The 15,839-nt window shown below is 31.6% G+C and overlaps 1 protein-coding gene across 1 annotated transcript; it reads right to left on the bottom strand.

Moving 5' to 3' along the window:
• Positions 1-12,120: 12,120 nt before the first annotated feature.
• On the bottom strand, positions 12,121-15,145 carry LOC132271830 (large ribosomal subunit protein eL24). The gene is made up of 5 exons (XM_059773324.1): positions 15,053-15,145; positions 13,164-13,239; positions 12,927-13,028; positions 12,642-12,790; positions 12,121-12,550 (listed from the first exon to the last, which is right to left on the bottom strand). Exons 1-5 carry the CDS (start codon positions 15,061-15,063, stop codon positions 12,394-12,396), a joined length of 495 nt encoding a protein of 164 aa, XP_059629307.1. The 5' UTR covers positions 15,064-15,145; the 3' UTR covers positions 12,121-12,393.
• Positions 15,146-15,839: the final 694 nt, after the last annotated feature.

Here is a 15,839-nt window from a genome sequence, read left to right as displayed (position 1 = left end):
CTCTAAGAACTTTAAAATGAAATATATGGATGAGGTATCCTACGTGATTAGAATAGAAATATTTCATGATAGATCACGAGGATTTTTAGGATTGTCTCAGAAAGTATATATTGAAGGAGTTCTAGAAAGATTTGATATGAAACATTGTTCAACTAGTATTGTTCCATATAGAAAATGGGATAAATTCAGCTTAATGCAATTCCAAAAAATGAGTTAGTTAGAAGGTAAATAAACGAAAAATATTCCATATACATATATAATGGAGTTTGATGTATATACAAGTTGGTAAGGGATAAAAGATTATATATTCATACTTAGGAAGACTTTTTTATGAATATTTGAATAATATTTAATTCACAATTGGTTATTTGTTCCTTTTGGCTGAAGGAACAATATTATGAAAAAGTACAAAGTAATTTATTATTACTTTGTCTATTATGAATTTTTAATTTGTAGCATTCTTTGAGACTATAATTTATGCTTGCAGAATTTATTTCAGGACTTAGAGTTATGGGTACCATTATCAGATTGCTGAAAATTTATGCTGCAATTGTTGATCTTCTTGTATGAAAAATGATAGGTGTTCTAAAGTTGAAATATTTTATCATTAAAGAAGATGTTTAGAAACAACGAGTATCTATTGAACATATAAGCACACAATTTATGATTGCAATCCATTAACGAATGGATTATCACCCAAGACATTTATGGAACATGTTGAAAGAATGGATCTTGAATGTAGTCAATAATGATTATTTTTTAATTGTGGATTGCTTAACGGTGCTTATATATATTTGAAGTTTTGCGCTCATTAAATTTGTTTATGATATTTCCTATTAATTAATATACATATACGTATTGCTTTAATAAGTGATAATAGGAATAGTCTTGAAATAGATATTATTGTTATATCATTATTGATACTTCTCATTTATAGACTATATTGAATAAGTTACTAGTGTTGTGGTACATGGAAGGAACTCTGTCATTTAGTGATATATAACCGCCATAACTCGCATTGGTAATTTATTTACTATGATATTTATGATGACCAACTTAAGGACTCAATCTGATTTATGGTGCACACTAAGGACTATTTTACTAAACCACTACAGAAATTATCATATGGGTCAAGTGGGAGAATGTAAGATTATTTATTAATTGTGTGGTCCACATGATTTGGACATATGATATATTTTATTAATTAGTGGTTAAGTAAATAGATATCAGTTAATATTATATTATTTGGTCAACCTATAAATTATCTTTTGGTAATTAATTATTAGATGAGTGTTTTCCTATTTATTTCTTACTTTGATGGAAAGTGGAATTAAAGTTACTAAAAGAAAAACTAGTCCTCTCTCTGCTTTTATAAAAGTGCATATTCCCATCAATTATGTATGCTAATGAAATAACACATATAATGTTTATGTATACAAAAAGTCAAGAGAGAGAAATCAGTTTCCACACGCTTTGGCTATTGTTTGTACTTGCAGTTTATCACGTTATTCATTCTGCAGAAAGGATTTCGGTGTTTGGCTTGATCTCTTTTGGATTTGCAACTACAAATCGAAGTATTTATATCTAACTATATTTATTTATGCATTATAGGAATGTGAGAATAATGAAGTTTTAAGATTATGGAATTCATATTTATTTATGATTAATGATTTGCACGAATAATTAAAGTTTATTTTCAAAACCCATATATTTTAAATTTGCATTAATTATTTATATAATATAATTATATTTTTAGATAAGAATTCTATTTTTTTTTATGATTATTTAACATTATTATTCATTGTTAAATTAATATATTTCTTTGAGTGAATTAATGTGGTTATTTTATTATTATATAACAAACAATCTTAATGAATTTAGTGATTAAAATTAAAACATTATCAAACAAGTTTTTAAATTAATACATTTAGCACTTAAAATTTCGGCACTTAAAATTCAGTACTTAAAATTTTCAGTACTTAATTTTTAGTTTTATCAAAGAGTACCTAAGTATGACAGTCCTAATTCACACTAAAAGACATGTTTAATAGAATTTTACGAACTAACTAACAATAAAAATAAAAACCCAAAATCACGCCCAACATGCAAAGTGTCAAACGTGTCATGGTGCGGTTTAACTACAAACAAAGACTTATATTCACATTCGTAATTTCCGACTTTTAAGGTTTGATATTCTTCCTAAAAAATTCTTCTAATAATTGCTTAAACTTCGTTTTCCTCTTGACATGGTAGGCTTCTCTCCTTCCTACAAATTACTCGACTTTCAATCATATTCTCCAAAAAGTGTCAGAAAAACAGGAACTATGAAATCAATTTTTGAAGGAAGTTATTTACCTTTGTTTTGTTTCCTTTAACTTACTCCACTTTGATTCCATAGGTGATATAATTACTTTGTTATTTCCTTCTATTGCAATATGGGTTCACTTTTTCTTTTCTTTTTTTCAGTGTAACCTCATTTTTATTTTCAAAGCTTGTAACGGATTGGTTAGTCATACATATATATATAGACACTCCTAACTTTGAGAAAACTTCAATTCTTTTATTATTAGTTTTTTTTTTTTTTTTTAAATGCAATTTCAACTTTATTTTTTGATACTTGTAACATCGAGGTTTGACTTTTTTTTAAAATATAAATTAATGAAGTTATGTAAACTAACTCGAAATGAATTTTAGACGTGACTTCTCAGTGTTGGAGAAAACACCATAATTTTTATGAAAGGGATGGTAGATTTCACAATGATTTAATTAGATCTCCTTCCATTCTATTGAAATGCGTTGTTTGGGATGTCTTAGATATAGCAGGGGTGTGTCATCACGATTTTTTTTTTATTTTCTTAGGGGTTTAGGGTTGATGCAGGTTTGTCTGCATCAACCCTAGATGCGTGTGTGTTTTCAGTGAGGGTATTTATCTCACTTCCTTCCTTGTACCATATTGTTGTATGTTTATTGAAAAAAAAAAATTCATTTAAGAAAGAAAAAAAAAATTTATTTACTGCTAAAACAAAAACCATAATTTTCCAATATCATATTGCAGTAAATTTTACTCATATATGTCATCTCGAATTTTTTGCTCACTTATAGACCAGTAGCCTTACAATTAACGGCTAAGATTTATACAAATGACGCCTATTCAACTATAGCTAGATTCTATAATATGTAAGATATTTACTAGGCTGCTACATAATTCTAAGTATAAAATTGTAAATTTGTAATCGGCCTATTTCGATGTTAATTTAAGTCCCATCGAGTTGTAATCTTTATTTTTCCTTTTGAGTCTAGAGGATGGAATTAAAACAATTGTTAACTCACTCTGTGATCATCAAGAGAACACTTAGGCATGTAAATGAAGTAAAGACACAATTAGGTTTACGTAGGAGTGTACAAAAATCCGGTCAAATCGAAAATCCAAATCGGACCAAACCAGACCGGACAGTTTGGTCTGGTTTACTAATGATTTGGTTTGGTTTGGTCATGGTTCGAAATTTGTGAAATCGTAAAGATACGATTTAGTCACGGTTTGAGATCCTTTAGGACCGAACTAGACCGAACCGTTATGTTATATATATAATGTTAAATTATACGGTATATATAATATATAATATAATCCTACAATTCAAATTATTTAGAAGTTTGTAGCAACTACCAATCCTTTAGTCCACTCTTAATTTTCTTAGGTCTTATCAATTTATTAGATAATTTTTTTATATATATATAGTGGCTGAATTTTGAATTGTAGTTGATTGTTTATTGTTGAATTAATAATTCTAAATGTATTAGGTTATTAGCAATTATGAATTTATTCACTTTAGTTCCAGAAATGCTAGAGAATAATGAATTAAAAATTCTCAATATATTAATAGTTCTGAATGCGTTGATAACTTGGTTTATAGTTGTGCATGTGGATTTTGAAATTTGAATATTTCTATAACAAGGAAAATAAAAAGGAATCATGGAACCGAACCGAATCGAACCAAACCGATTTTTCACTATTTGGTTTGGTTTGGTTCATTTAGTCAAATGATTCGGTTCGGTTCTAAATTTTATGAATCCGTTAGAATTGGTTTGGTTCCAAAAAAACTCTTAAACCGGTCCAACTCGAACCATGTGCACCCTTAGGTTTATGCTTTATTTGAGAGCTAGATGTTTTAGAGTCAAAACATGGTACTCTTTACTCTTAGTCAAAGTACAAAGTCAAAGTATAACCGGTTGCACTTTAAAACACAACAGGTGCACTTAGGGATGGTAACGGGGCGGGTTTGGAGCGGGTTTCCCTAAATCCCGCCCCGCCCCTTTTAATTTATGTCAAGTCCATGCCCGCCCCGAGACCCGCAACGGGTTGGATTTTCATGTCCAGCCCCTCTCCATTGGGAAATATTGTGCCCCCGTGCCCGCCCCACTAAGAAATTTTTTTCTCCCACTTTTTGGATCTTAAGCTCCTACTATTTAAATGTGGAAAGCCTGGGAATGGCACAACATAAATTAAATGATGTATCCCAACAAAAATAAAAAAAATAACATGCACATAACATAATTCAGATAACATAATAAACAAAAATAAAAGTTTAATACAATCAAATCACAATGAAGTTCTAAGCTCCAACTTCCACCATAACTAAAACAAAAGTAAATTTAATATAAAGTTTACATCCCAAATTAGGATTGTAAGAGATGGATAACTGGGTAAATCGCTAAAATAAGTTACTAGTATTAATATTTTATATATATATATATATAGTTATATGCTTAGCGGGGCGGGGCCCCTAAGATATGTATATTGAACCCTTACCCGCCCCGTGACCCGCGACGGGTACAAAATTTGTATCCATGCCCGCCCCAACGGTATAAAAAGTGTTCTCATATCCATTATTAACGGGGCGGGACGGGACGGGGCCCCGGCGGGGCGGTAAAAATTGACATCCCTAGGTGCACTTCATGCAAGTTAAAAATTAGTTCTCAATCAAAACACAACCAGTTACATTCGGAATAGAATCGATTGTGTTTGCTTGAACCAAAAAGGGAAAGTTCTATTCAACCCCAATTTAATTATCTTTTTTATCAGGTTTTAGAGAGACGCTTTTGCACGAAATTGATAACGTTTCCTAGGGTTACTAGGTTAAAAAATATCTTATGATCCCAAAATCGTTATGGCTTTCAATGCGAGTGATTTATGATTGGAGTAAGTGAGATTTCGAGTAAGTGTTTACATAATCTTCTTTGTTCTCATTGAAGATCTTTTGCTACCGATCATCAACGTAGTTTATATTTTTCTACTTCAAAAATTCAAATTTAAAAAAAAATAATAATAAGGAAGATATCACACTTTGAAGGGATCAAGATGTTCGTGAAGTACTCGTTGATCTTTATAGGAATCAAGGGAGTAAACCTGAAGTCAAGTACTTAGTAGAGTGAAGGGTGTGAGACTGAGTCGAAGACCATTATACATTGCTTCATCTATAGTGGATCTTTTCGCTGAGAACACGTAACAGTTTCCAAGGTTTTTCTGACGTTGAATGATATTCTCCAATTAGGTTTTCTCACTAAAAACCTGGTGTCACTCTAACTCTACTATTTAATTTACTCGCATTTAATTTTTTCTTTGTGGGTTGTTTAAAAGAGTAAGTTGAACTTATTCAACACCAACCCCCCCCCCCCCCTCCTCTCCCCCAGGTTGCTTATCCATATTATATTGCACAATTATTTCACGAATTGGTATCAGAGTAGTTCTTTAAATATTGAGTTATTCCTGGGGGAATATTTTTATAAAACAAATCATAAACCTAATTTTTTTTTCAAAATCATTATGGATAGCACTCTTAAGAAAAGTAGATCTATTCAACATACTCCTTTGTTTGATGAAGAAAATTATACTTTTTGGAAACCTAACATGCAAGCCTTTCTTATCACTGAAGGTAAATATGTTTGGGCTACAGTTGAAAAAGGTTATAAAAAACCTACAGTCACAACGAATGATGTTACCCTCAAAAGGAGAAATACTTAGGGATTCAAGCTGAAAATAATGTTGATAAATAAAACACTAAAGCTTTCTTTTCTATTTTTAAAGTTGTTATTCAAACTGAATTGGCTCAAATTGTGTATTACAAAACAACTAAGGAAGCGCGGGATATACTTGAAGTTACCCATAAGGGTGCCAATGAAGTCAAAAATTCCAAGATGGAGATGCTTATGTTTCAATTTGAAAGTGTCAGGATGGAAGAAGATGAAACATGTTCGGAGTTTTATTTGAGACCTAACACAATGGTGTCTGATTTTTGAAACCTAAGAAAAATGGTGAAAATAATAAGATCAATTAGAAAATTCTTAGTGTTGACCTTAATGCTCCGTTCAGTAGGAAGGAAAGAAAAGGGGTGGAAGGAAAATAGGAAAGAATGAACAAATTTCCTTCATTCAATAAAGATGATACAAGGAAAGAAATGATAATAGGAAGGATGAGTTACTCCTTCACAAATTTTAATCCGCCCAAATATGGGCGGAAGATAGGAGAGAAACAAGTAAGTTTTAAATTACTGCATCACCCTTCATAAATATTTAATAAATCCCATAAATAAAGTAAGGGATGTGTTTAATGGTAAAAACAACTTAAAATTTTATCTTTCCTTTTGTCCTACCAATCAAATTAAATTGTCAGTTTTTTCCATTCTTTTCCATCCAACTGAACAAAAAGAGGGAAACGCTTAATCTCTTCCCTAGAGATGTCTCAGTCATCCTTTCTTCTCTCCCTTTTATTCAATTATTTTCCTTCCTACCGAACGGAGCATGAGGATTTCATCCATTTTTCATATTCCAAGAATGACCTCAATGAAGCAATAAAAATCATTCCAAGTATTTTATTATTCAAGATCACATCAATAGAAAGAAATGGATACAAAGAGACGTGAAGTTCTAAGGAACCAAATGCAAGTCCAATAAAAAATAACTTAGATTACAATGAATAAGCAAGAAATTCAAAAGAATAAAATAAGAATACCTCAAAGCCTAATCGATCATGGCCAAAGCTTGAAGAAAGGGGTAGATAGGTTGATGAATGTTTAGGATTCAATGTTAAAGAATTTATGAATCCAATTGAAGCTCATATCTATAATACCATGCATATTATTACATCATTCATTAGTTCTTAAAATCATTAACGATTGATTATAAACTTCATTACATATAAAATTGAGATATGAAGTATTTGTTAAAGAATGAGCTAGTTCAAGCTTACATAACCTTGAACTAACTCATTACATAAGCTTTGCAATAACTCAACACTTTAGCTAAAAATACTAGGACCGTGTACTTCAATCATGTAATTTATATGGGTCTCCAGAAATTAGAGTATAAGGCGTTAAACTTAATTATTTTATTCTTGAAAAGTCATTTGTCGCATATTGAGAAATTTCTTAAATTGGAATATTCAATATAATCTCAATATTCACTTAGAAAGATGTCAAGGACCTTGAATCAATGTAATTGATTTTATTCTAATATCCTTAAGACACTTGAGAATAGGCCACAAAATTAATTGTTAATTTCCAAGGCCTTTGTTACCATGAGTTGGTTCAAGACTATTGGATCATGCATACTCATTCACATTTGATCCTTAATTGCCTAAAGATAGGTCACGGACTTCATATAAACATTCTCATATGATCTACACATGATATATAGGAAGTGTATAACCCATAAATAAACTGATTTTGGGTCATACACAGTGAGGGAGCCGACTCCCCATGAAAAAGGGCCTACACATTTCACTCCAGAATGGATTTCCAAAAGTCACTCCTGCAAACAGCAAAGGATCCGACTCCTTTTGAAGGGACCCGACTCCCAGAGCTGAGGGAGCCCAACTCCTTTCATAGGGAGTCGACTCCTTTTGGTCTGGATTCAAATCCAACGGCTAGAAATGTGATTAATGCCTCCAACAACCTTCTAAAGGCTATATTTTTCAAAATTTTGCCTATATAAACATGAGGCACTTATATATTAGATACAACACTTGAGAAACCTTATTGTGTAATAGAGAGCTTTTGTTCTTACACTTTTCTCATCCTCTCTCATTCATATCATTAATATATTAAACTTGATAGATTCAATTAAGCATTCAAAGAGCTTTTGCTCTTTTTCGAATCTTCAAAGAAATTTTGATCTATTTTACACTTGAGAGATCCTATGGAGTACATAAGAACTTTTGTTCTTCACTTATATTATCTTCTCTCATTCATATTATTCATAGAGTATTTTAACAAAAAATATATATATATATATTATTCATAGATTATTGAGCTTCATTTATATTCATATATATTCTATCTGTGAGCTTGATTTGCATATCAATGTGGTGAGATATTCTTATGCAACAAATTGTTTCTACAATCTAGTGTAAGGGTTGTTTTGGCCCACTGGGTTGGTGTGCCTCAAAGGAAGCTTAAGAGAATGAACTTTTCTTAGCAAAGAAATTGTAATGATTTGTGATCCAAAGGAAGTCTAAGGTTGGTTGTTCTCTTAGCAAGGAGAAGTAAGGGCTTGCTTCTTGTGAGGTTTGCTCTCCACCCGTAAGAATGTGCTATAGTGGATTTGGGGAAGTCTTAAGAGAGATCTTGAACCGAGGTGTAGGAGTTTCCAAATAATTTGCAATTTCTCTTCCCGTATCTCTTTTAACACTTAGGTTTTTACCTGATAGGTTTAGAATCAAAGTTTGAGCATTGCATGCTACTCAAAATATTGATGCCATGAAAGTTGACGAAATAGTAGAACATCTCAAAAATTATGAGATGAAGTGCTATGAAAATTCCCAAAAGTCTAAGGAATTAGTCCTAAAAGCTTCAAAGTTTGAATCTTCCAAGTTTGAGTTTAAATATGATAGTAACTCTGATGAAGAGATTGATTTCATCACTAAAAGATTTAGAAATTTGATCTAGTCTAAAAATGTCAATGAAAATAAAAGAGGGGGTGAGTCAAGGTTTAGGAATAGAGAATCTTAATCGAATGGAAGAGAGATGAAAGATAAAAAGAAAGAAGAAGAATCTAAAGAAACTGAAATTACTTGTTGGACATGTGGTGGTAGAAGTCATTAACAACAGTCTGTCCAAACCCTAAAATAGCTTTGTTACTAAGAAAAAGTCAAAATATATAAATAAGGGGAAAACAATAAAAGCTTCAGTTTTCGAGGATCTAATAATGATAATGCTTCTTCTCATGATAATGATAATGATAATTCTCTTACTTTTGTTGCTATATACTGCTAAAGGTGTTGATGGCTCTGATTCAAGTGATGAAGATGTGGAAAAATCATATGATGAAGATTGCTACAACGAGGCAACAAGGGAGAATTATGCAAAAAGCATTCAATGAATTATATGTCAAAATTGTATAGTCCACAAAAGCCTCTAAGAAGCAAGCTAAAGAATTGAAAGAAGTTGAGAATGAAAGAAATGCTTTGAAGAAAGAAAGTGAATAGAAACAGACGGAGATTAAATAATGCAAAAAAGTGTCAATAATATTCAAGAAGGTAAGGCATCTCGAATGAGGGGCAAGTCAAGTTAATTCTGCAAAAGTATCTATTGTTGATCTATTAGGGTTTCTTGAGACTGAATTGAAAAAGACACAAGAGAAGTTAATTGCTTACTTGTGGAAAGATTAAACCTGATGAGATGACTAATGTTAGCAAGAATGTTAATGATAAAACTCACTTAGATTTTAATGAAAGTTTACATAGTAGCAAGGGTAAAATTATCTTTTTGAAACCAAATAACTTAAATCTGTCTAAAAATAAATCTAAAATTGTTGATTCATTGCATGCTAATATATCAGACACGGTGGTGTTTTGCACTCAATGAAGAAGAAGAATGTTTTGCACTTAAACTCAATGAAGAAGAAGAAAATTATACCGACAGTTATATTGTTATCATTATACCACTTGAAGCACAATTATTTTGAAATTCTCATATTTATCGAGAATGGGTGGAACCGAAATGCACAACTATTTTTAAACCTAACTACCACCTTCAGCTAGTTAGGTTTTACTCGATTTATAGATGTATGTAAAATCTTATTTGATTCAATGCATTGTATAATGTGTCACTTGTAATGCTCCACTGAAATATCTGTGTATTGTAATGCTCCATTGAAAGAACTTCAAGAATGATCCTTGAACATACATGCTTGCAAATATAAAGTAGATGGTCCAATATTAAGTATAAGTATGACATATGTAAGTAAAATTTTGACACCGTTAAGTAAAGGTTTGACAATGCAATATATATATATATATATATATATTGAAGGATTAAAGATATCAACTTTGCAGTTCATAATTTGCCTCCAGCATTTAGGTTTTGCCCTTGGTTGCGATTTTATTCAAATATAAAGACACACTCTGAACTGCATTGTTCAAAATGAAGTGATTACACCAGAATGTCTAATTTATGGAATAATATTCCAAGGTCAACAAATTCTGCAAGTCAATCCTACATGTTAAGAGAATTTTTTGCTTAATACTATGAACTTCAAATCAACACGTGGCAATTAAAAAAAAAATACCAAATAAAACTCAAAAACAAAGGCACATCCGTGAAGTGTTAAAAGCTATATCAAACTAAAATAACTAAAAATAATCAATAAAATTAATAATGTAAACTGAACACCTTGAACTGCTCTCATTCAAGCTAATGATTGATCATGGATTCTATTTCCAATCTAATCTAATATTTCCATAATTTCATTATAAACAATTTTCTATTTTTTTCCCAGATAATTAAACAATCTATTTTCCCCGGTCTAGTTTAGTCTAATTTAGTACAAAGATTCAGCATCAGCAATTAATTCAAAGTGAAGGAAATCTATGCCAATGAAATACTAAATACTAAAGGAAAATCTGAACTAAGGTCAATCATTACTACGAATCTCAAAATTCCAAGCCAAAAAAATAAAAAAATAAAACTTTAAACATCATTCATCAGTAAATCAAGTAAATACAAGGTTCTTGCAACAATACCCAACATGTGAGTCTTTACTCTGCCTTTATTTGTGCACATCAAACGGGTTATACAAGTTCAACCCTCGTAATTGCGTCTAAACAGATAACTCGTGTTCACGATTATGACACGTTAAATTAAACAAGTATAACCAAACCACTAACATGGGATATATAAACGAATTGAACCCCTCAACCCTAACACAATAGGATTAAATTATCGGGTTAATTGTATCAACCGATGAGACTTTAGTGAGGACAATTGGTTTTGTATAAGTTGTCCTATTTGTAATTACTTTCGTCTTGAATGGCTTAATACCCCCATTTTTTTTTTCCTATGTCTTGTTTTTAATTAGTCCCTCTCAACTTGTCATTTATTGAAGGATTAATTCTACTCAATTCCCCTAAGGTTTGTTAATATTTCACATAGATCTCTACATTTCATAATCCCGCTTACCTTGAGGTTTCATTTTTACATTTCATTTTATCCTAATGCCTAAAACGAAAGCAAACATTTCATAGACAACAGTAAAAACAAAAAGTCACTGAGAAAGAAGATAGATAAAGAAATATTGACAAACTTTAAAGGAGATAAATGAAGTTTACCCTTTATTAAATTATCAGTATCCCCATCTGCAGTGTGTTGATGGCCTTTCTCATTTATTAAATTATCCCTATTTACAGTGTTGGCCTATTTACAGTGTTGGCTTTTCTGAAAAAAATCAGTGTAATTGGGCATAGAAGTGTAATTCGTGATTGTCATTTATTTCTGGTTTTTTACCAAAATCTACCAAAAATAAAACACAAATACGATTGCCAAACATTTCTGGTCTTTTACCAAAATCTACCAAAAATACAAAACAAATACGAAACGAACTAAAAGTTGCTAAACTAACTCCATTGGTTTCTTCCTTACTCAAGTGCCATGAAATATCATCACATGAATCTTAAAGTGCTTCATGTAATCTCAACACTTGTATATCTAGATTCCCCATATCTATTTGCCGTCCAGACAATTTACTCAAAAATGAATTGCACATTTTGTGTCGAATAAACAAAATAATCAAAGCATAAAACGCAGGCATGGCAAAGAGTGCCAACAATTCATCGACAACATGATAATGAACTAGAGTACAAAGGAAACAGATAAGTTTTGGAAAGGCATTCGACAAACCCAGATGAATCTATCCATGTTTGTAGATCATTACAACCACGAAATTACCACTTAAACAAAATGCGCGTAAAGATATAGAGGTCTCACATGCAGCATAAATGAAACAAGAAGCATCCAACACAGTGTGGCTACAACTGCAAATCAAATATTAACCAGTACAAAATTTCAGATAATCTTACCAATACTACTAACACCAGATAAAAGGAAAGGAATCAACCATAGAATTTCAACGCTTTCCTCCACCACCTCCAAGCTTGGGGCCCTTTGGTGCTGCACCACCCTTCTGCATGCTACCCTTGCCTGCCTTCTGACTCTTGGCCGACACCTCAGCTTTCTTGGCCTTCTTTTCATCCTTGGTTTTCTTGATCCTCTCTTTGATTTCACTGCCGTTAACATATAATAATTAATTCACTTACGCAATGACATTTAGTTATCAATGTCTCCAAAGCTTGCAATACAAAAGATAAGTCATACCGCAAAGCAGCCTCCCGAGCAGCATCCCGAACTTCAGGTTTCTCTGTTCTTTTCTTCTGTATAACCTCCAATGTAGCACCCACAATAGATCTTGAATAAGGTTTCTTAGTTGCGCGACGCCTCTTCTTAACAGCTTCTTGAGCAATGTCCTGTGAGTTTTCAGAGGGTAACAGAAAAGATCAAATTGGTCTGCCCTCGAACAAATAAATTTCATGCATATAAAATGAAACAAGTACACTCCAACACAAGCCTAAAGTATATAAAATTCATCTTGAATTTAATCACCTTTTTATGTTGCTTCCTGTACATAGCTGTCCAGGTCAGCTTCGAGGGTTTCAGTCGGTTATGGAAATACCTCTTGCATTTGGAGTTGGCAAAGAGGAAGACCTTGATTGATCAACCAGCGGTAAGAAGTTTTCAACAAAAGGAAAAGATAAACCAACCCAAAAGAAGGTAAGATACCAATATCAGATGCCGTTCAAAAAAAAAAAAAAAATTACAGAGATAATCATTGAATCTTACTTGGGAATCCGAACGAACAAATCTAATACCCTTGCCAGGGTATATCTTGGCACCACTGAAGCGGCAAAGTTCAGTCCTGAAATACCCAACTTTAAGCAGTAAATACAAAGATTTTCAAAATAAGAAATGCAAGTGCATTGATCTCAAACTAAAAGGCAAGGACACTTCTAGGAATGTGTCACATTCATATCAGACAAGTGTCAAACACCAACAACTCATGTACACAATCCTATAACACGCGTGTCCTACACTTCATCAAAACACGTCCATAACTAAAAATAAATTGCAGTATTCAAACACTTGGCCAACAAATCCTAGACACTTGGCCAACACATTCAAGACACTTCCAACGAAAGTCTTCTAAACACAAAAATATCTAAAAAAGGTCATACAACTTGGAAAAAAGTCACAAGAAGTCAAGCATGCAATGACACTTTCTTATATGACAAAAATGTATTTTGATGGCAAAGAAAATAACATATATAACAATAACATAGAAATCGTTATAATATTTCAATAGCTTCGTCTTCTAAATTACATTATTCGTAAGAATTAAAAATTAATTAAGATTCTATAGCTGTCTTAATTAATAGATGCATAAATAAAATTTATATATGTATGTAGTAGTGTTCACAATGTGTTTGTGTCCTACTTTTTTATGATTCAACTTGTCAGCATATCTGTATAGTGTCGTGTCCATGTCCCAAGTTAGCACTTATGCTACTTTGATCTCAAAATAATTCATTTTACAGTAGCTGCAAATGAGGCAATTCCTGCCGATCGTGTATATAAATTTGTGAGGAACTCATCATCAAAACTATAATTCTAAAAAGGGATCATTAATACAACCATAAGTGACACAACAATATCATCAACTTCTCAGTGCACTGATTATGAAAAGTTACATCCCTCCATCTTTCCATGTTCCAAACAAAGACTTTAATAAGAATAAGTTTGATAAATATTTATTAATAAAAAGACAAAATAAGTTTGAGAAATATTTACTAACCAAAAGACATTTTAACTTTCTTGCGTGAGAAATCAAGATTGCAGATTATTGAGGAACATGTTAATGATTACGGATAAAATAAAATAAAATAAAAACAGACTGCACATGGTTCAATAGAGGCTTGATTAGGTAACATGAACTAAAGGTTTGGAAGAGCCAAGTAGAGGAATGATTGAGTTATATTTAGGTTTTAAAAAAAAACAATAAATTAATTAAATTAAAATAGAAGAAGAAGAAAGAAAGGAATTAAATTTGGAATAAACTTATATATAGGCTTTGGCTAGCTTCTAAACGAGTGAAATGCAACATTTTTTTCAGAACCATGGTTAACATATTTATCGAATACATTAGATTTACATGAAAAAAATACATTCTGATCCACCATAATGAATCCATTTGCAAAATGGTACCAATTAAAAAAAAAAAAAATTAAAAAATAGCTATAAACACCACCTCCTACCGACTAGAATCAATAATCAATTTTTAGATCCCAAACAGAGCTTCGTGACAAATAGCTTACGCTATATTCTCACAATCAATATTACATAAGAAGATTATACAATCTTCAGATGTATCACCACTTACAGGTTTAAATTCCTAAATAAATTACCGATACGAACCACGGTATCCAAATCAATATCTGTTTGGTTGCTAAGAAAATGTGGGATAAAAATAGAACATAAATTTTGAGTCCTAGGTAGTTAGATTCTTGATTAAGCTTCCATATCTCGTAAACCCAGGAAAACAAAAAAACATTATGCAAAATTTCATCTTCATTCGCTCATTTTCACAGCAAGCAAACGAAAAAATTCATATCGCAAAGCAATAAAGACATCAACTAAGAAAAAAAAATAGAAGGAAGGTGAGAGAAGAACGTTACTTCAACACCATGGTTGTTTGCCGCGGCTACTCAACTTGCAGTCGAAACCCTAGATCAGGAAGATTTGCACAGGGAGATATATATATATATATAGACACACGGTATAGGCTCTGGGTTGGGCCATAAAGCCCATTAGTGTAGGTGACCCAGTTTCAATGGAAGAGATTTTCAAAACGGATCAAAGCCCAACAAGTAACTTTATTATAAACTTCTTGTATTTGAATATTGTAATTGTAATTTGTAAGGCTATTAAAATAGTAATTTTATGAGAATAGTTACGAGTTTCTTTTGTGGTTGTTGAATTAAGAAATTTTAAAATATATATTTTTTAAAAAAAATTTGACAAATTTTAAAACTTATCTCACTATAGTAGTTAGAACATCTCCAATACCCTCTCAAAGTCAAAATATAGTAGGTGGGTGAAAATAATACACTCCAATGGGCTCTCAAAAAACCTTTCATATTTTGAAATTGTCAAAAGTATTGCCATATATAGCAACTCTCAAAAAAATTTGAGAGGTCGGTCTATTTTTTATCATACGGTATCGTTTCTCAAAATATAACAGGTGGATAAAAATAATACATTCTAAATAGCATTTTAGATGAAATGCACCATTGTAGCAGAATTGCTAAAATATAGCATTTTGGCACTGTAACTCCTCCCAAAATATAGCTTTGGTATGAAAAAATAGCATTTTGCATTGGGGATGCTCTTAGTAAAGAGAATTTATGGTGCTCTCACTTGTTAGTCTTATATATTCTTGATGAGCACTGAAAAGTGTGTATT

Source organism: Cornus florida, unplaced genomic scaffold, assembly GCF_030987335.1.
Source record: "Cornus florida cultivar Cherokee Brave unplaced genomic scaffold, ASM3098733v1 CherokeeBrave_3.0.0_Hap2_Chr08, whole genome shotgun sequence".
Lineage (NCBI taxonomy): Eukaryota > Viridiplantae > Streptophyta > Magnoliopsida > Cornales > Cornaceae > Cornus > Cornus florida.
Note: the sequence above shows the minus strand (reverse complement) of the source record. Positions and strands in the feature narration are given on the sequence as shown.